The 21,599-nt window shown below is 43.6% G+C and overlaps 1 protein-coding gene across 4 annotated transcripts in view; it reads right to left on the minus strand.

The window, feature by feature from the left end:
* Window positions 1-21,599, minus strand: part of tfb1m (transcription factor B1, mitochondrial) — a 45,297-nt gene that overhangs the window by 19,872 nt on the left and 3,826 nt on the right. For 2 of the 4 annotated variants that reach the window (XM_020500968.2, XM_020500967.2), the window contains exons 2-6: window positions 18,404-18,549; window positions 16,855-17,006; window positions 16,627-16,735; window positions 16,317-16,468; window positions 16,063-16,182 (exon numbers count right to left, since the gene is read on the minus strand). In XM_020500968.2, coding sequence (XP_020356557.1) covers window positions 16,063-16,182; window positions 16,317-16,468; window positions 16,627-16,735; window positions 16,855-17,006; window positions 18,404-18,536 — 666 coding nt within the window. In that variant the 5' untranslated portion in view covers window positions 18,537-18,549. Of the gene's footprint in view, window positions 1-16,062; window positions 16,183-16,316; window positions 16,469-16,626; window positions 16,736-16,854; window positions 17,007-18,403; window positions 18,553-21,599 lie in introns of all 4 variants that reach the window. The other 2 variants (XM_020500970.2, XM_020500971.2) reach the window with 1 other exon arrangement.

Genomic DNA, 21,599 nt, shown 5'->3' on the forward strand with positions numbered 1-21,599 from the left:
GGTGACAAAATGGATGGCACTGTGCTAGACTGCATCCAATTTATTGAGTAGGGTATTGGAGGCTATTTTGTAAATGACATCGCCGAAGTCAAGGATTGGTAGGATGGTCAGTTTTACAAGAGTATGTTTGGCAGCATGAGTGAAGGATGCTTTGTTGCGAAATAGGAAGCCAATTCTAGATTTAACTTTGGATTGGAGATGTTTGATGTGAGTCTGGAAGGAGAGTTCACAGTCTAACCAGACACCTAGGTATTTGTAGTTGTCCACGTCTTTCCAATCTTTGGGAATCTCAGACGACACGAAAGAGAGGTTGAACAGGCTAGTAATAGGGGTGGCAACAATTTCAGCAGATCATTTTTGGAAAGGGTCCAGATTGTCTAGCCCAGCTGATTTGTAGGGGTCCAGATTTTGCAGCTCTTTCAGAACATCAGCTGACTGGATTTAAGAAGAAGGAGAAATGGGGAAGGTTTGGACGAGTTGCTGTAGGGGGTGCAGTGCTGTTGATCGGGGTAGGGGTAGCCAGGTGGAAAGCATGGCCAGCCATAGAAAAATTCTTATTGTAATTCTCAATTATAATCCGATTATAGTGGTGACAGTGTTTCCTATCTTCAGTGCAGTGGGCAGCTGGGAGGAGGTGTTCTTATTCTCCATGGACTTTACAGTGTCCCAGAACTTTGAGTTTGTGTTGCAGGAAGCAAATTTCTGCTTGAAAAAGCTAGCCTTGTCTTTTCTAACTGCCTGTGTATATAGATTTCTAGCTTCCCTGAAAAGTTGCATATCACGGGGGCTGTTCGATGCTAATGCAGAACGCCATAGGGTGTTTTTGTGTTGGTTAAGGGCAGTCAGGTCTGGAGAGAACCAAGGGCTATATATGTTCCTGGTTCTAAATTTCTTGAATGGGGCATGCTTATTTAAGATGGTGAGGAAGTTTAACCAGGCATCCTCTACTGGCGGGATGAGATCAATATACTTCCAGGATACGCCGGCCAGGTCGATTAGAAAGGCCTGCTCGCTGAAGTGTTTCAGGGAGCGTTTGACAGTGATGAGTGGAGGTCGTTTGACCGCTGACCCATTACGGATGCAGGCAATGATCGCTGAGATCTTGGTTGAAAACAGCAGAGGTGTATTTAGAGGGCAAGTTGGTTAGGATGATATCTATGAGGGTGCCAGTGTTTACGGCTTTGGGGTGGTACCTGGTAGGTTCATTGATCATTTGTGTGAGATTGAGGGCACCACGCTTAGATTGTAGGTTGGCTGGGGTGTTAAGCATGTTGCAGTTTAGGTCGCCTAGCAGCACGAGCTCTGAAGATAGATGGGGGGCAATCAGTTCACATATGGTGTCCCGAGCACAGCTGGGGGCAGAGGGTGGTCTATAGCAGGCAGCAACGGCGAGAGACTTGTTTGAAGAGAGGTGGATTTTTAAAAGTAGAAGTTCAAATTCTTTGGGTACAGACCTGGATAGTAGGACAGAACTCTGCAGGCTAACACTGCCCCCTTTGGCTGTTCTATCTTGTCTGAAAATGTTGTAGTTAGGGATCAACATTTCACATTTTTGGTGGTCTTCCTAAGCCAGGATTCAGACATGGCTAGAACATCCGGCTTGGCAGAGTGTGCTAAAGCAGTGAATAAAACAAACTTAGGGAGGAGGCTTCTAATGTCAACATGCATGAAACCAAGGCTATTACGGTTACAGAAGTCATCAAGAGAGCGCCTGGGGAATAGGAGTGGAGCTAGGCACTGCAGGGCCTGGGTTAACCTCCACATCACTAGAGGAACAGAGGAGGAGTAGGATAAGGGTACGGCTAAAAGCTATGAGAATTGGTCGTCTGGAACAGAGAGTAAAAGGAGGTTTCTGGGGGCGATAAAATAGCTTCAAGGTATAATGTACAGACAAAAGTATGGTACGATGAGAATACAGTGGAGGTAAACCTAGGTATTGAGTGATGATGAGAAAGATATTGTCCCTAGAAACATCATTGAAACCAGGTGATGTCATCGCATGTGTGGGTGGTGGAACTGAAAGGTTGGATAAGGTATAATGAGCAGGGCTAGAGGCTCTATGGTGAAATAAGCCAATAAACACTAACCAGAACAGCAATGGTCAAGGCATATTTACATTAAGGAGAGGCATGCTTAGTCGAGTGATCATAAGGGTCCAGTGAGTAGTGAGGTTGGTTGGGGTCACGGCGATTCAGACAGCTAGCCGGGCCATCGGTTGCAAGCTAGCATAGGATGGAGGTCTGTTTTTAGCCACCTCGTGCGTTTCCGAAGGGTAGATTAGTGGGGTTCTGTGTGGGAGAGGGGATCAATCCAATTGGCAAAATAGATATAGTTCTAGTGACCCAAGAAAAAATGTCAGAATAGACCTATTCAGATAGCAGCCGATAAGACAGCTAACGATTAGCGGGCCGCAGATGGGCATTCAGGTAACGTCGCGACCGAGGGGCCAGTTGGATAACTCCCTCGGGCAGATAACGCCGGTAGTCCAGTCGTGAAGGCCCGGTAGGGCTCCGCATCGGCAGTAAAACGGGTCCGGATAGGTGATTGTAGCCCAGGAGTGGCTGATGGAACTCTTCAGCTGGCTAAGTTAGCTCCGGAATAATTGATGTTTGCTCCGGGATCGACGTAAGCCAATAGTCACACGGATAGCAACTAGCTAGCTGCGAGATTCAGGTGTAAATGTCCAGAGCTTTCGGTTGAAATCCGGGGATATGGAGAGAAAAATAGGTCCGGTATGTTCTGGTCTGATTCGTGTTGTACAAAATGGGCAATAGCTTTTCGAGCTAAAGGATAGCTGATGACCATCAACCGTGGTTAGCTGAATACTAACGTTAGCCAGTAAACTGGCAAAAAAAATGACTTGTGTCATGCACAAAATAGATGTCCTAACCGACTTGCCAAAACTATAGTTTGTTAACAAGAAATTTGTAGAGTGGTTGAAAAACGAGTTTTAAATGACTCCAACCTAAGTGTATGTAAACTTCCGACTTCAACTATATATATATATACACATATATATATATACACACATATATACACATATATATATATATATATATATATACACATATACACACACACATATATATATATATATATATATATATATATATACACACACACATTATATATATATATATATATACATACACACACACACACACACACACACACATATATACACACACACACACACACACACACACACACACACACACACACACACACACATATATATATATATATATATATACATACACACACATACACAGCAGCTGTCTGAAAACAGCTGAATTAGACAGAAGAGACTCCCTTTATAACACGTGGTCATGAAACATTACAGACTGTCTGCAAATGGGATTGAAAAAAGCAGAATCACTCTGTAAAGCAGGTTCAGAATCCAGGTATCGCTTATTGCATTAGCAAGTGGCATGAAATAACTAACCCTAGGAGAGTTGTTGCAAATGGGGATCTTATGTTCAGTCTGAGCCTGAACATCATCATAATGAATGACAGCATGTGTAGGCTTGCTGCTGCTGTGTTTATACAAGTAGACTGGAACAAAAAGCAACAGCTGTTGGAGCCAGTCAGTTCAGCATGGGTACCATAAAGGAGAGTCAATCTGTATCCCCCATCCCATCTTCTGGGTCCACCGAGCATCCTATCAGCCAAGCCAGCATCAAAACAGCCGAGCTAACTTGCAATCTGACTAATATGAACAGGAATGCCAGGTCAGACTGGAGAGAAATATACCCTACTAAGAACCCAAGAATACTGGTCTTACTCCCAGCTGGGGACTAAATCCATGCTTCTCATAGAGTAGGTGGAAGTCTTAAGCCCCCATATCTGTGCTAGCCTGTAGGGTGGGTGATATATCATATTTTTAGGTATACTGGCGTGGAGCCACATACCGGTATTTATTTTTATAGAAGGTATTTTGATACAGTGCTAAATAAAAACTATAAATTTCTATAAATTTGACCTCTTCTCTGTCAGTTTTACTTCTCTGTCAGTTTTGTCCTAGTTTGGTTGAGTATAAAATAATCAGAAGAGAAAGCCCATTAAAACCACAAAGAATTCATTTGTTGCCATCCTAGAGTCATGCACTACTAATAAAATATACTAAGAACTTTTATTCAGAATCATAAAATACTGTCAAATCAGGCCAAAAATAAGAAGAATTGTGATATATTTCGGCATTATCACCCAGCCTGTGTAAAATAATAAACATACCGTATGTTCCTCAATGTATAACTGTCAAGTATCTATGGTCTGCCTAATATAGAAGAGATTAGATTATCCGGTCGACCTATTTCTGACTTCTTTTTTTCTCTCCCCAATTTCGTGGTATCCAATTGTTTTTAGTAGCTACTATCTTGTCTCATCGCTACAACTCCCGTATGGGAGTTGCACAACCCAACCAAGCCGCACTGCTTCTTAACACAGCGCCATCCAACCCGGAAGCCAGCCACACCAATGTGTCGGAGGAAACACTGTGCATCTGGCAACCTTGGTTAGCGCGCACTGCGCCCGGCCCGCCACAGGAGTCGCTGGTGCGCGATGAGACAAGGATTTCCCTACCGGCCAAACCCTCCCTAACCCGGCCAATTGTGCGTCGCCCCACGGAACTCCCGGTCGCGGCCGGTTACGACAGAGCCTGGGCGCGAACCCAGAGTCTCTGGTGGCATAGCTGGCGCTGCAGTACAGCGCCCTTAACCACTGCGCCACCCGGGAGGCTATTTCCGACTTTTTACAAAGAATCTAGACATTGCAAAACAAAAAACTATTTTGCACTAGAATCAGTCATGTATTTTCTCATTATTTTAAACACTTATACACACGGTTTATTGTCCATTAAAAACATGCGAATGCAAGAGGACTCCGATAACTAGATAGTTACTCTGAGAGAATCTCCAATCTCTTTTCTCATTACAGCTGATTACAGCCAAGTCAGCAGTGGGATGTTAGGAGAAATGTGCTTTCCTGAAACAAACATGGATTATTCAAGGCTCTCTCTCCTGTTGTTTATGCAACAGAGTGGAGATCAAATAGCAGCTCCCCTCCTGGGTAAACGTTAAAAGATCCGCTCCTCTGTGTATTTAACCTACATTTCCTTCAAAAAGCTCTCACCTTGAGTTGCCGTCATGACAGCTCAGGGATGTGGGCTCAGCTCTGGGATGAGAGCTTTGAACCCTGCAGACTTCCAGGTATAGGGTTAATCTAACTGTATATCCCACCTTGAGCATCAAGTCGACTCGTATAACTTGAACAGAGAACAACAAGAGATGCATGATATAGGTTGTATAGATGTAGGTGGTTATGAGACAAAATAAACATGTGCGCGTAAATCAGCTCTTCATCCATAAACATTTTTATCAATAACATTTCACAGCTGGTATCTTCATAGTTCACCACAGAGGTATTAAATAAAAATGATTGAATCATAGGCGCGCGGGTGATGATATCACTAAACATGTTTCCGTGAAGCACCTCGGGAGTCGTGATGTTGACAGGTACAAAGACGGACTTAGGCTGGGCCAAGAATCTCAACGCTCTATCAGTCATCAAAACCCAATCAGCAATAACTGCAGTGCTGTAATGCGTTGCTGAGAAACAAATCACCCAAAGCGCGCCAATATTTCACCATCGTTAATGCGAGGCTTTTTCTTCCTGACAACCATCATCTTCATGAGAGTCCATATTAGAGATAAAATATGGTCATCAACAGCAGCTGAAAATGACCTTGCATTGTCCAAGACTGTGCCCCTCCTGTTCCAGCACACATCTGAGAGGCTGGGGGGAGTAATGGCAATGACCTTGCTGCTGCTGTAAAGCGCTGAGAGAAGCAGTATGAGCTACGCTAGGCTAGATGACAAACAGGGGGCTAGATGACAAACCATAAGCATCAGAAAAGATTGGCTAAAGGTAAGGTACGCTACGACTACACAGTGGTAATTGAAACAGGCCTTTCCTCACTTAATTATTAAGCATTGTCTGAAGAGGGATAAGACTGGTTTGGAAAGTGTTAAAGAAACAAAAACACATTTGTGGAATCTGCAAAACATATATATTGTTTGTGAAATGCAGAGTCCTTTGAGCTACAGTACTTTCATTATTCTAGCAAGCCTGAAACAAATTAATATAAAATTATGTTTTTGCACCACAGACACATTTTTTCCCAGAAGTGGAGGCTTCCTGTATTGTGTTTGTGTGAAAAACACACGGTTCAATTGAAGTGCTCACTGAAAAGAAGTTGTAAAATCACAGCGCTTGAAGTTTTTAATTAGTATCTTCAAAAAAAACAGTAGAGTTGACAGCTTATGGACTGATCCTTTCAATACTGTAGCTCCTTTTTCTCAGACTTGCATAGTGTTTCACAGAACCTGCCTGTGATTGCCTGTTTGAAGTTGACCTTCTTTTCCTGAAACATGGCCAGGATTCCTCCACTAGCTTGTTTTCAGAATACCTAAATGTTTTTTGGCATGGGATGTTGTTCATGTTAAACAGACAGGATTTAGAAAACACACGCCATTGAGTAGCGGCTAAACCAGCATTCATTTAAGATAAGAGGGGCAATAGATCTCTCAAGATATTGATAAGCAAACTCCGACCAACCTCGTCATTTTCTTTAGGGAGGGTGAAGTATTTTTACCTTTTTTTTTTACCTTGGGACTATGATGAATCGAGTCCAAACCCTCAGGCGTTTACCTCTCTGCACCGAGTCATTGAAATAACTTTCCTATACTCTTGATACCATGGTTGACCCCGTTTATAGGATAGGAATAGGCTTAGATGAATTGTGCTGTAGTACAACGTGCAGTAGGAGGAACACCTATACAGGCTCACTGTATAAATCTATTGGTTATATTTGTTGAGGAGAGAGTTCGGCTATTTCCCTTACAAAGATACTGAGAAATACAATGATCTGGCATTATTGTCCTTGCCACTATACAAAAACTACAGTACATTTTACACTGAACTAAAATACAAACGCAACATGTAAAGTGTTGGTCCCATGTTTCACAAGCTGAAATAAAGAAATCCCACAAATGCTTATTTCTCTCAAAGTTTGTGTACAAATTTGTTTATATCCCTGTCAGAAAGCATTTCTCCTTTGCCAAGATAATCCATCTACCTGACAGGTGTGGTTTATTAGGAAGCTGATTAAACAGCATGATCATTAGACAGATGCACCTTGCGCTGAGGAGCGTAAAAGGCCACTTTAAAATGTGCAGTTTTGTCACACATTTGAGTCATTTAGCAGACAATCTCATACTGAGGGACTTCAGTTGTACTGTGGGACAACCACATATCACAGGCATAGAAAGTACATTTTTGTTCAATAACGTAGCTGTCAGTAGAATCAAAGCTAGAAGGGGGGGGGGGGGGGGGGCGTGTCAAGTGCAAGTGCTGGTTAAGTGTTCTTTTTTATTTATTTTTGGGGGGAGGGGGTTGAGGTGAGGATAATTTAAGATACTGTTTGAAGAGGTAGGGTTTCAGATGTTCTCTGAAGATGGGTAGGGCCTCTGCTGTCCTAGCTTCAGGAGGAAGCTGATTCCACCATTGGGTTGCCAGGACAGAGAAGAGCTTTGACTGGGCTGAGCAGGAGCGGACCTTCTGTAGGGGTGGGAGGGCCAAGAGACCTGAGGTGGCACTACGGAGTGCTCGGGTTGGGGTGTAGGGTTTGAGCATAGCCTGAAGGTAGGGAGGGGCAGTTTCTCTTACTATTCCATAGGTAAGCACCATGGTGTTTTAGTGGATGCAAGCTTCAACTGCAAGCCAGTGGAGTGTGTGGAGGAGCAGGTTAACATGAGAGAACTTGAAAGGGAAGGTTGAAAAACAGGTGGGCTAATGCATTCTGGATAAATTGCAGGGGTTTGCTGGCAAAAGCGGGGAGCCCAGTCAACAGCGAGTTGCGGTAGTCCAGACGGGAGAGGACAAGTGCCTGGATTAGGACCTGCGCCGCTTCCTGTGTGAGGTAGGACCATACTCTACAGATGTTGTAGAGCATGAACCTGCAGGAGCAGGTCACTGGTTGATGTTTGCAGAGAATGTCAGGGTGTTGTCCAGGGTCATGCCAAGGTTCTTTGCACTCTGGGAGGGAGACACTGTGGAGTTGTGACCAGTGATGTAGAGGTCTTTGAGCAGGCAGGCCTTCCCTGGGAGGAAGAGCAGTTCCGTCTTGTCGAGGTTAAGCTTGATGTGGTGGGCCGACATCCAAGTTGAGATATTTGCCAGGCACCCAGAGGTGCGTGTCGCCACCTGAGTGTCAGAAAGGGGGAAGGTGAAAAGTAATTGAGTGTCATCCGCATAGCAATGATAGGAGAGACCCTGTGAGGATATGACCGAGCTGAGTGACTTGGTGTATAGAGAGAAGAGGAGAGGGCCTAGAACCGAGCCCTGGGAGACACCAGTAGTGAGAGTACGTGGTGCAGACACAGATCCTCTCCACGTCACCTGGTAGGAGTGGCCTGTCAGGTAGGATGCAATCAAGAGTGTGCATAGCCTGAGAAAGAGGGGAGTCAGAGGTCAAGGCGTGGGACCAGTGAACTCAATAGGCTGAGTGAATGAGGAGCGGATGTCGTCAACCTTTTTTCCCCCAAAGTGGTTGACAAAGTCGTCCGCGGATAGGGAGGTGAGGATTATTTTATTTCAACCTTTATTTATCTACGCAAGTCAGTAAAGAACAAATTCTTAATGACGCTGGGCCAATTGTGCGCTGCCCTATGGGACTCCCAATCACAGCCGGTTGTTATACAGCCTGGAATTGAACCAGGGTCTGTAGTGATGAGATGCAGTGCCTTAGACTGATGCGCCACTCGGGAGCCCAATTAAGGAGGAAGGAGAATGTGGAAGAGTTTCCTAGGGTTGAAATTTAGTGTGGCAGAAAGTGGCTTTAGCAGCAGATACAGAGGAAGAGAAGATGGGTCCTCCGGAAGTTTAGTTTCCCTCCATTTTTACTCAGCTGCCCACAGCCTTGTTCTGTAAGCTCGCAATGAGTCACTCAGCCACGGAGCAGGAGGGCCGAGCCAGCCGGGAGGAAAGGGGACAGTGTGAGTCATAGGATTGCAGAAAAGGGAGGAGAGTAGGGTCGAAGAGGCAGAATCAGGTGAGTGGACAAGTGACAGTATGGAATTCAAATGAGGAGTTGGACAGGTGAGAGAAGGAGAAAAAAAATCTCCACTTGAGTAGACCTGTGCCACCACCGCAGCAACCAGATGTTCTCGGAATATGAGAGAAAATATAGTCAGATGTTCTCTGGGGTGATCCATGTCTCTGTCAGGGCCAAAAAGTCAAGAGACTGAAGGGCAGCAAAGGCTGGGATGAACTCTGCGTTCTTGACCGCAGATAGTCATTCCCAAACACTGCCAGAGATCCGAAATTTCACATGGGCTGTGCGTGCAGGGGACACTAAAATTAGAAGGGTTGCAGCCAAGTGGTGGGGAGCGTCTGTAAAGCCTACAGTATAGAAAATGCACACAGTTGACAAAGCTACAAAAGAGCAAAATGAGATCTGTAAACAACTAGCTAAGATACTCAAGTGTGAGCGTGGTGTGGAGCCTTCCTCTCTTTCCTTCCTCTAAACTTCACAGAACAACTCGGCAAAGCAGTCTTAGTTTTTCGGCGACGGTCTTAGTTTTGAGACAAAATCGCCACTGACTACGACCGCTGCTTACAGCTGCCGCTGAGGAACCAGGGGAGACTGAAGAACTAACAATAATTGCCAATTCCCTAGCAGAGGTGGAGAGCCCACTTCCCTGCACTAATTGCTGATTGCCTAGGAGAGGTGAACCCCCCCCCTCAATACAGCCACTGATTACCCAAAACAAGTCATAAATTGCCCTGCCCCTTGATCCTAGTTGATCCAGCATTTCACACACCAAGTAGGCCACTGGGAAGACAGGCTGCACTGAAAGTAGATGGCCCTAGCTAGCAACAAAAAAAAGTACTAGACCACAACAGATAAAGACAAAATTATATACTTTTCACTCCTGGAGATATCAGGAGTCCTCTAGCTATAGAATGAAGCACACGAGATGGCGCTTGAGAAGCTGGTTATAAACACTCAGAAAAGAGATGAAACCACTCCCCCTCCAATACAGCCACTGATTACTAAAACAAGTCACAAATTGCCCTGCCCCTTGATGCTGGTTGATGTGTCACGCACAATGCCATAGATGTCTCAAGTTGAGGGAGCGTGACTGCAGGAATGTCCACCCGAGCTGTTGCCAGAGAATTTCATGTTCATTTCTCTAGCATAAGCTGTCTCCAATGTCATTTTAGAGAATTTGGTGGTATGTCCAACCAGCCTCACAACCGCAGACCACGTGTAACCACGCCACCTCCACATCTCTATTCTTCACTTGTGGGATCTTCTGAGTATTTATGTCTGCAATAAAGCCCTTTTGTGGGGGAAAACTCATTCTGATTGGCTATGCCTGGCTCCCCAGTGGGTAGGGCTGGCTGTCAAGTGGGTGGGCCTATGCCCTTCCAGGCCCACCCATGGCTGCACCCTGCCCAGTCATGTGAAATATATAGGTTAGGGCCTAATGAATTCATTTCAATTGACTGATTTACTTACTTTGACTCAGTAAAATCATATTTATGTTCAGTATACAATACATTTATGGTGAACAGCATATTGAATCTGCATCTATGGCAGTCTGGAATGGCTCTTCATTGGCCAAATCTCAGTATCTGACACCAATGAGCCACAAGAGATCCACAATGCAGAGCGAGCAGTATTAATTTCACCAGCAGTCATATGGCCCGTGGTCCTCAGTAGGGGCTGTGTACAAGGAAAACATCTGTACGGCCCTCCCCCTCAGAGACAGAGACTGTGGGTTTCCTATTACTCAGGGTGGCTGGTGACGGCCCCAGACAACCATCTGCTGGAGGTCCGCTTCACTCTCCCTTCAGATCCATCAACGTCATGAATCTGTCTCCGGGCGTTCTCCTCTCCTACGGCATGTGGAGGACACACTGACTGCAAGCCGCAGCATTCCAACTCCTACTGCTCTGTCTCTCCCACTCCCTCTCCACCTCCCATTCTCTCCATCTCTAAATCTCTGTCCTACCCTCTCCTCATGCTGGGCTGTGTGTGGAGCATGGAGGCCTGGGGGTCTACTGTGGAGAAGCAGCCCTCTAGGACGTGATGGAGTGGCTCTTAGACTTAGAGCCGTCAATTACAGGCAGATTTTAATCACATTCTGCCAGGAAAGAACTGTGCAGGCTAGAAGAGAGGATGAAATGGATGGGCAAGTCTCGCTGATATGTTTTCCTCTCTTCATACAAATCAACCTCAATTTTAAGTAAGGCGGTGAGAAAAGCAGGGTTGGCTGAAAAACAACACGCTATGATGTTGAAGGCAAATGACCACAACAGTGTCACATGATCTCCGGTCTCTGTAGCTGAGGTCACAAACTCCTTGACCCTCTGTCAGAATATTAATCAGATACAGCCATTAATGTACTTCATGTGCTTTCCATTAAGCCAATAAAACCATTTGTTTTTTTCTGAACATAAAAATGTACACTAACGTTCAGAAGTATGGGGTCACTTCGAAATGTCCTTGTTTTTTTAAAGAAAAGCACATTTTTTGTCCATTAAAATAACATCGAATTGATCAGAAATACAGTGTAGATACTGTTGATGTTGTAAATGACTATTGTAGCTGGAAACGACAGTTTGTGCTGTTCTGTGAAGGGAGTAGTACACAGCGTTGTACGAGATCTTCAGTTTCTTGACAATTTCTCACGTGGAATTGCTTTCATTTCAATCAGCCCTGAATGCTGATTGGGTAAAATCCGTGGTATATCAGACGACAGATATGAAAAGAAATTCATTTTTTCTGTTTTAATTACGTTGGTAACCAGTTTATATAATAGCAATAGGGGACCTCGGGGTGTTGTGTTATATGGCCAATATACCATGGCTAATGGCTTTACCAGGCACTCCGTGTTGCGTTGTGCATAAGAATAGCCCTTAGCCATGGTATATTGACCATATACCACACCTCTTCAGGCCTGATTGCTTAATTAAACACTTAATTAATTAATTGCCATTTTCTCTCCATTGGGTTTTAAAATGTTCAATGGATTAATTGTTGTTTGTTGGTTAGAGCGCACAACTATTAAATGTATTTTCACCACCAAGGTGAGGGGGGGCTGACACGGTCCCTGCTTCTAAAAATGGGAGTTAGCAGTGTGTTGTGTGGGGCATCAGATTCTTTGTGACACATTTTCTTAGAACTGTTGACGAGTATAATTACAGCTACGCAGCAGCATGTTCCTTCATCTGTATTAATGAATTGATCCAAAGCTACAGAGAGAGCAAGATAACACCACCAATTAGATTAGATGTGTTGGATTTGTCTAGCTCGGCTATGTGAACGCTCCCCTCTATCTAAGAACGCACTCTGCTCCACCAGGCCTCCCCAGACAGACACACAGCCGTCAGCAATACAGCTTCACTCTCCAATACCCATCCTACCTCGTATGCATTGCTTCTTAGCATTGATATGGTCAGTAGTAGATTTCTTGGCCGAATAACTCCCACTGATGTACTCTCATACTAATGTACTGCCTCAGAAGCAGTTAATTCACAAGAGTGTGAGTTTTTGTCACGACCCAGCTTGTGGGAAGTGACAAAGAGCTCTTCAGGACACAAATAATAATCAATTACTTTTCTCTTCATTTAGCCATCTTAAATATAAAACCTTATTTGTTCATCAAAAATGGTGAATAACTCACCACAGGTTAATGAGAAGGGTGTGCTTGAAAGGATGCACATAACTCTGCAATGTTGGGTTGTATTGGAGAGAGTCTCAGTCTTTTTCCACACACAGTCTGTGCCTGTATTTATTTTTCATGCTAGTGAGGGCCGAGAATCCACTCTCACATAGGTACGTAGTTGGGCATCAGGCAGGATACTCTGAGTGCAGCCCTATCCAGAAATCTGGCAGTGGCTTCTGATGAAATTTTCACAGAACTGCTTGTTGCAATTTCGTTGAGGCTCTCTTGTTCGGATATCGGTAAGTGGACTGGAGGCAGGGCATAAAAGGGATAACGAATCCAGTTGTTCGTGTCGTTCATTTCGGGAAAGTACCTGCGTAATTGCGCACCCAGCTCATTCAGGTTCTTTGCTACATCACATTTGACATTGTCAAATTAGTTCATTTGTGAGTTCATTTGTGAGTTCATTTGTGAGTTCATTTGTGACTTCATTTGCACACAAAAAATCATACAATGATGGAAAGACCTGTGTGTTGTCCTTGTTAATGCGGACAGAAAAGAGCTCAGACTTCTTTATCATTAACCTAAATTTTGTACCGCACATTGAATATAGTTGTGGAGAGTCCCTGCAATCCTAGATTCAGGAACTCTTTATTAATTATTTGACTAGGCTACCTGTATTTGACATTGTGTTGTTATTTCGCTGAATACAAGATGGTTTAATTTTATTTTTGGCATTGAAACGAGGCTACTCAGGCGAGAGAAAAAATCTCACCCAAATGTATCGCCCCGTTTTTTTTTTAAATCACATTTTTATTTGGCGTACCACCGATGGCATTGTCCCCAGTTTGGGAATACCTGCCCTACAACATCCGTAGAGTATGGTCCTACCTCACACAGGAAGCTGCGCAGGTCCTAATCCAGGCACTTGTCCTCTCCCATCTGGACTACCGCAACTCGCTGTTGGCTGGGCTCCCCGCTTGTGCCATCAAACCCCTGCAACTATCCAGAACGCAGAAGCCCGCCTGTTTTTCAACCTTCCCTTTCAAGTTCTCTCGTCACCCTGCTCCTCCACACACTCCACTGGCTTCCAGTTGAAGCTTGCATCCACTACAAGACCATGGTGCTTACCTATGGAATAGCAAGAGGAACTGCCCCTCCCTACCTTCAGGCTATGCTCAAACCCTACAAACCCTGAGCTCCCGCTCAGCCTTTCTCTGTCCTGGCACCCCAATGGTGGAATCAGCTTCCTCATAAAGCTAGGACAGCAGAGTCCTTGCCAATCTTCAGAGAACATCTGAAACCCTACGTCTTCAAACAGTATCTTAAATTATCCTCCTCCTCACCTCGACCCCCCCACACAAAAAAGAAATAACACTTAGCCAGCACTTGCCCTTGATCCCCCCCCCCCCCTTCTAGCTCTGACTCTACTAACAGCTACTTTGAGAAAAACATGTTGCCTGTGATATGTGATTCTCCCACCTGGCTACTGTATCTTAAGATTAATGCACTAACTAAGTTGCTCTGGATAAGAGCGTCTGCTAAATGACTGAAACTTAAAATCACGGATATCCTACATAACCATGCATGAGCACAAATGAACAACTGCAGCACAAACACACTACTCAGACCCACATACACGCAGGCCTGCGCACATACACGCATGGCACGTGTACATTTAGACACACTCGGACACACACACATGAACACACAGAGATAGCGTAAAAGCCGCCTCAGCGTGATAAAATAATCATTGAAGCTATTTCTTCTAAGAGAATGAACAATCAGCCCTAGTTTCATTCACTTCACTGCTCCTCTGTTATTCCCTTACTCCATCCATTCCATACAGATGAAATATTTACTAACAGAGGGCTTTCAAAGAGGGACAACTTCTTCAGGGGACCCAAGTCCAACCTAAAGCCCATCCCCAAGAACAGAGAAACATCATTCTCTGTAGTCTGTATCCTAGGCCTATAATTGTACATAATAATCATTCCCCTCACCAGTTTCACAGACCTAAGACTGTGAAAGGGATCGAGCTCTCATTACTGCTCTGTGTGATAGCACTGCATCTCAAATACCCACCAGGCATAATTACCCAATTGTCACAATTCCGAAGACACTTCTGAGACAACATTGATTTAACGCAGCCGTAATGAACCCTTGTACTGTACGTGTCTCATAAAGAGTCGAGTGACAGTAGCAGAAAGACTTGAATGACAAAGAAATGGGGGCAATGGAGGGAGAGGAGAACAGAGAGTAAACAGGGGCCACACGTTATGTGGATAGTCTGGACTTTCCACCTGTAGATGCTCTAACAGACTATCTGTTGATGAGCAACGGCTTGTTAAAGTTATGGTTAGTGTTTTGAACAAGGGTAAGGTTTAAGAGCTGGGACGATAGACCAAAAAAATGACGTATACCAACACGGCCTTCCTCTTTCCAAAGCATTTTGCTTACATCGGTCATTTTCTGCGACTTTGCTACACAACGTTTCTGTAGATTGTTCTAAAACCATTATATGGTCAACGGCAATATATGCATTGTGTTGATTCCTACTTTGAAAGTATCTGCTTGTCCCTGTTTCACTGTCGCCTGCTGACCCTCATTCCCTCTCCCCACTGTACGCACGGAGGAGGGAGAGATGCATTCTGAGCAGCACAGGCATGTGACCGTTGCTTAAATGGGTATTGCTGGAAAGGCAGTTTTCAAAGCAGCTACTGTTGTTCTAGTTCCAGAGAGGAGAGTAGAGTTCGACCGACTATGATTTTTCAACGCCGATACCGATTATTGGAGGACCAAAAAAGCCGATACCGATTAATCGGCTGATTTTTTTATTTATTTATTTATAATAATGACAATTACAACAATACCGAAAGAACACTTATTTTCTGCCGCTAAGTAACTGTCCATTAAAACATTATCATTGTATTTGTTGTTATCGAGCAAAAAAACAGTTCTATGACTTTTTGTCCATATCGCCCAGCTGTAGCACCTCCCCCCAAAAATAATTGATCGTAATTTATAGCAGATTTATCATTATCGCAAATAATTGTCAATTTATCGCGGTCTGGATTTTTGTCATCATCAACTTTGTCACCATGGAGCATTGTCATTATCATCTATGATATACAGCCAAGATGGCAAGATGGCTGTGCTTCTCCACCTGCATTGCTTGCTGTTTGGGGTTTTAGGCTGGGTTTCTGTACAGCACTTTGAGATATCAGCTGATGTACGAAGGGCTATATAAATAAATTTGATTTGATTTGATTTGAAGATGGTGTGTGCGTGTGTAGTGGGCAGAGTAAAGCAGAGCGTGGGGTCCTACCTCAGGTTTGGGGATGAAGGCCCGTCCTGGGATAGTGAAGCAGCTCTTTACAGTACAGAGGTACTGGGCCATGATGGACAGACGACTCCTCTGTCTGCTGGCTGTGCTGGCTGTCAACCTCTGGAGAGGAGAACCCAACATATTTGGTCTGTATAATTTATACCCCTGAACAGTAGATCATCGCTGAATAATACAAATGGAAATTCAGGAAAACCGACTGAGTGAGAATAAACAGTACTGGACAGCACACATACTTCTGCCACCTCTTTCTGGAAGGTAAGAGTCAGTCTGGTCCGGCCGTAAACAAAGGGTCCAGTTCTGTTGGATATGTTCTCCAGCCACTTGATGATGAGAGGAGTGGACACACTGAAGGGAAGGTTCCCTATGATATGCAGGTCCGGTGGATCTGAGCAGGGACAGATGTAGTCAACAACACTGTTGCATGTTGCAAAACATGGCATAAAATCAATGTACTTATTGTTCCAGACAGAAAGCAATCTAGTAGGCACTTCCATCAACCAGGCAAGTGACAAATCTACCTATCTACTTTTTCATCTCACTCACCATCCTCCCATGCCTTGGTTATGACGTCTGGGAATCCTCTGTCCATTCTGTATGTGAGTATGTTACCATGGACAACCCTGAGCTTCCCTGGTGCTGCTTCAGACAAGAGCTGAGGAAACGGACATGGCATCTTACAGGTACTTGAGAATTTAAAAACTACTTTACCGTTTCTAATTTCTATAATTATTTGAAAGACAACCCTTTCCTGCATGTTCTCCTGTTAGGTACCTTTAGTCCAGGTATAAAGCGGTTGTCCTTCTCCACCACCAGCAGGTCTGCAGCCCCAGCGTTGAGGATGGAGCGGGTCAGACCTCCAGGTCCAGGACCCACCTCGCACACATGGGCGTCCCTCAGACTGCCTGCCTGGCGCACAATCTTATCTACACAAGTTGAGAAAACACACAGCGACCAGGGTGTACTACTTACTCACATTGGAATGGGTTGGATATAATAAAGGTGAACAATGTACAAATCCAAATTACAGGAAACACTTGAGTAAATGAAGGATACGAACTATATTGAAAGCAGGTGCTTCCACACAGGTGTGGTCCCTCAGTATATTAAGCAATTAACATCCCATCATGCTTAGGGTCATGTATAAAAATGCCCAGTTGCCCATTATTTTGGCTACCATGGCTAAAAGAAGAGATCTCAGTGACTTTGAAAGAGGGATCTCAAAGGAGCATAGGGGGTTTAAAGGGTGTGTGTGTGTGTCTCAGTCACCAGATCTCAACCCAATTGAACACTTATGGAGATTCTGGAGCCACACCTGAGACAGTGTTTTCAACCACCACCAACAAAACAACAAATTCTGGAATTTTTCATGGAGGAATGGTGTCGCATCTCTGCAATAGAGTTCCAGACACTTATAGAATCTATGCCAAAGTACATTTAGGGCCTTGTAAAAAAGGAGAATGAGGACAGAATCCAGACGTTAAGATGGAATTCAACAATATAAACTAGTATTTGCATCAAACCAGTGGCCATATGTTTTGCTAACTCTGCAGTCACATGAGCACAGAATCGCTAACCCAAAAAACCCTCTCTTGCTTGTGCCCACTTACATTAAAGGTTATCTAGGCCTACACCCAAAAATCCATATTTCTTTTCCCAGACCTCAAGTCAGTATGCTAGTGTGGTTTAATCATTGTTGTGGACTTAAAACATTTAGTTATTTTTCGATTTAAAAAAGTCTGATTTTGAAATGAAAACCCACCAAAATTGGTCAACTGAAACCGGAAGAAAAAGAGAAAAGAAAAAATAAGACAGATTCAAATTAATAAAACAGAATCAGGGGGGGGAATACAATAAATGTAATTGGGCCCTAAGCATTGAATCTGTTCTGGTGGCCTGCACTATGCACTATAGATGCACTATGCATCTTTTATTATGACATTCTAATATTCAAGAATAGTGGCTTTCATATGTATATGACTTACAGGCTAAATAAAGGTGGGTAGTGGCACTGTATTTTAGCATAGGCATATGCCTGGCTCCCAGCTCTCCTTGGCAAAGCTGGCTATGCTTCTTTAATGCTTTTATCTAAAACAGAAACCTTGTTCAAGGGCACCAGATCAGATCTGCAGCACTGCATCACTGATAGAATCACATCGGTAGTGTCTGCTGCTTGTGGACAAGCCTATGTGGGCACTTCAGTCCAGTACACTAAATGTGATGTGAACAGGGGGAAGGAAAAACACCATCGCGTCCTCATTGTGTAGAAGACACAGTGTACCAGGTGTTGGTGCATTGCAGCTAGAGGAGGCAGCTGACTCACCTGTGAGCCTCATGTCCAGTAGAAAGTTCTGGGACAGCTGTTTCTCTGCTCGCAGGTTGTACAGTTTGATTACCTCCCCAATGGTGGGCAGGGGAGGCAGGCGAAATGATGCAATCTTACTGGGACCCGCCATCCCTCAAACCGTTCTGCTGTGCAAATATAAAGGGCAGTACTGTAGTAACAATATGATGATTAATGCACCTCTTCAATAGGGGAGCAATTACGCTGAGAGGGTAAATGTCAGAGTAATTAGTGACAGTTTAGAGATCTGGGGATTATCTGCTAATCTCCCATAATGACGACAATCATGCTCATGCATCCAGGCTCCATTTTAGAGCTCAGCGATAATATGAATTAGGAATTCGAAATAAGATACTCTATTAAAAGCACAACTGCCATTGTCAAGGAATGATCAATGGTAGCGAGAGAAAATACATGGTGTAACATTTCTGAGGATTAAAAACATGATCTTGATCGCCACCCAGTGGATCAACCTACACTGTGTTATGAAATTGATATTGGGCAGTTATGGATGTGTATCCTGCCAAAGATAGCGGAATGACTCTGTGGTGGTTCTGCCCCACAATGTCAAACCCATTACAACAGTCATATGCTAAAACAGTCAAAGTCAACCCAATGTCAAACTATTCATTTTGAATAAATGAATCAGAGCATAGGACCTAACGTTACAACAGATAGACCCTCAACTAGCTGAGGAACGCTCAACTCAATTCTCTTATATCGAGGCAGAGTTGAGTATTGATACCTGGTCGAGCGATTTGCTAGCAACAACATTAAGTCACCATCAGTCAAAACTTGTAAAAATGTAAATTCTGAAAACACTTGTTTGTCCTGTATAACTGTGGCCCTTATGCGGGGTGCTGAAATTCATACTTTAATAAAAACTTTTACTGAATACAACCACCAACATTTTTATTTTAAAAAGTATGAATTTCAGCACCCACGCAGAAGAACCACAGTTGTACAGGACAAACATAGGTAGGTTACACGTAAGGGACTGTATGTTATTTATAATGACGGATACCTGGAGGATACCTGGTCTGAACTCTGAAATAAAAATGGATGGCCCTCCCTTTATTTAGTCAAATATCATTTTACCCGACCCTCCCTGAACACTTGGAAAACAAGTGACACCCCCCCCCTCCATACCAAATAATTAAAACATAAAATGAATATCAGAGAACTTGCCTACCATATACTCTCACTCCTAGGGCAGACCAGAGCCTTCCATATGAAGTTTTGGAAACTTTTATTTGTTTTGTAAGCATTACATAGAAAAGTAGCCAGAAGATTGTTGATTTGCAGACCACCGCAGACAAGGGTGAAATGATCACCATTATAGTAAAAGCACTGCATGAATCTATCATCTCATTTGCGGTCCGTGAAAAAAATGGCATTTTATAAACGCATTTCATTCAATTCTATGTCATTTTACACGACTGTAAGTTCCACAACAGAGCATGACAACGAATGAGCGCATGCTGCAGCACCAGACCTTGTGATTTCTATACAGGCCATTGTTAAAAAAGAGGATAGTCTAAGTCTGGAACAGATCTAAAGTTGTCTATCAACTGTAAGAATTAAGCGACAACAGAACCAGTTACATCTGAAGTATCTGATCATCAATGAATTAGAAAACGTCATTTGTTTTTTTAACACAGCAGCCGTATACCTTAAAGTAGGCCGACACAGTGTACAAAACATTAAGAACACCTGCTATTTCCATGACAAACTGACCAGGTGAATCCAGGCGAAAGCTATGATCCCTTATTGATGTCAGTTGTTAAATCCACTTCAATCAATGTAGATGAAGGGGAGGAGGCAGGTTAAAGAAGGATTTTTAAGCCTTGAGACATATTAGACGTGGAGAGTGTATGTGTCATTCAGAGGGTAAATCAGCAAGACATAAAACATGTACGCGCCTTTGAACAGGATAGGGTAGTAGGTGCCAGGCGTACCGGTTTGTATCACGAACTGCAACGCTGCTGGGTTTTTCACACTCAACAGTTTCCTGTGTGTATCAATAATGGTCCACCACCCAAAGGAAATCCAGCCAACTTGACAACTGTGGGAAGGATTGGAGTCAACATGGGCCAGCATCCCTGTGGAACGTTCTTTCGACACCTGGTAGAGTCCATGCCCCGACATATTGAGGCTGTTCTGAGGGCAAAAGGGAGAGGAGGGTGCACCTCAATATTAGGAAGTTTTTCCTAATGTTTGGTATACTCAGTGTCTATGCACTTGTAAAAAGATTCACTTGGGAAAATATAATTTTTATTCCATGATATTGTTGTTACAAAATAGATGTGTTGACTGTGATCAGGGCATGGGAATATAAGAGCATCTGCTAGGCTAAATTAACAAACTAAGCATGCTTGGCTCACGTATGCTCCTCATCCCAAAGACAGGCCAAACTCCTGTTTCTAAAAGAGAATTCAATGGCACTGTAGAATGAATGTATGCCTAATAAGGCATTTGGTTCAATCCAATTTCATTTTAACAGCCTAAATGCAACATTTATAGGCGTGTTGAAACGCTGTTGTTGAAATGCTGAGCGCTCCTGCCAGCTTATAGCTGTCAGAAACGCTTCACAAATGATTTCTTAAATGGCAAGCTATAGCCTTGAATTAATAATAATAATATTATAGCCTAAATAATACAGGTTTGCTCCTGACTAATTTACAGATAGTATGTTGTTTAATAACCTGTTAAAATGTTGAACGTCAATTGATTGTGACATAATCACATTACTGTACTTCTCCTCTGCAATAAAAGGATGTAGCGCTGCCTCAATGTCAGACACAAACCAAAGATTTTTTTTTTTTACCTTTAACCTAGGCAAGTCAGTTAAGAACAAATTGTTATTTTCAATGATAACCCACTGTTCCTAGGCTAACTGCCTGTTCAGGGACAGATTTGTACCTTGTCAGCTCGGGGGTTTGAACTTGCAACCTTCCGGTTACTAGTCCAACACTCTAACCACTAGGCTACCATGCCGCCCCTGAACGGATATCCCATATGCATCGGAGTCAGGTCTTTCCCCTGCATTTTACAGCTTGTTTCTAGCATAAAGCATCGCAGACTAGAGCATCATTATAGAATCAGGTCTATGCTTTTAGCATTTACCCTTACATACCCCTCAATTTGAGCCATGGTTAACTTAACACACCAAGTC

The sequence above is a fragment of the Oncorhynchus kisutch genome, linkage group LG14 (genome assembly GCF_002021735.2).
Source record: "Oncorhynchus kisutch isolate 150728-3 linkage group LG14, Okis_V2, whole genome shotgun sequence".
Classification (NCBI taxonomy): domain Eukaryota; kingdom Metazoa; phylum Chordata; class Actinopteri; order Salmoniformes; family Salmonidae; genus Oncorhynchus; species Oncorhynchus kisutch.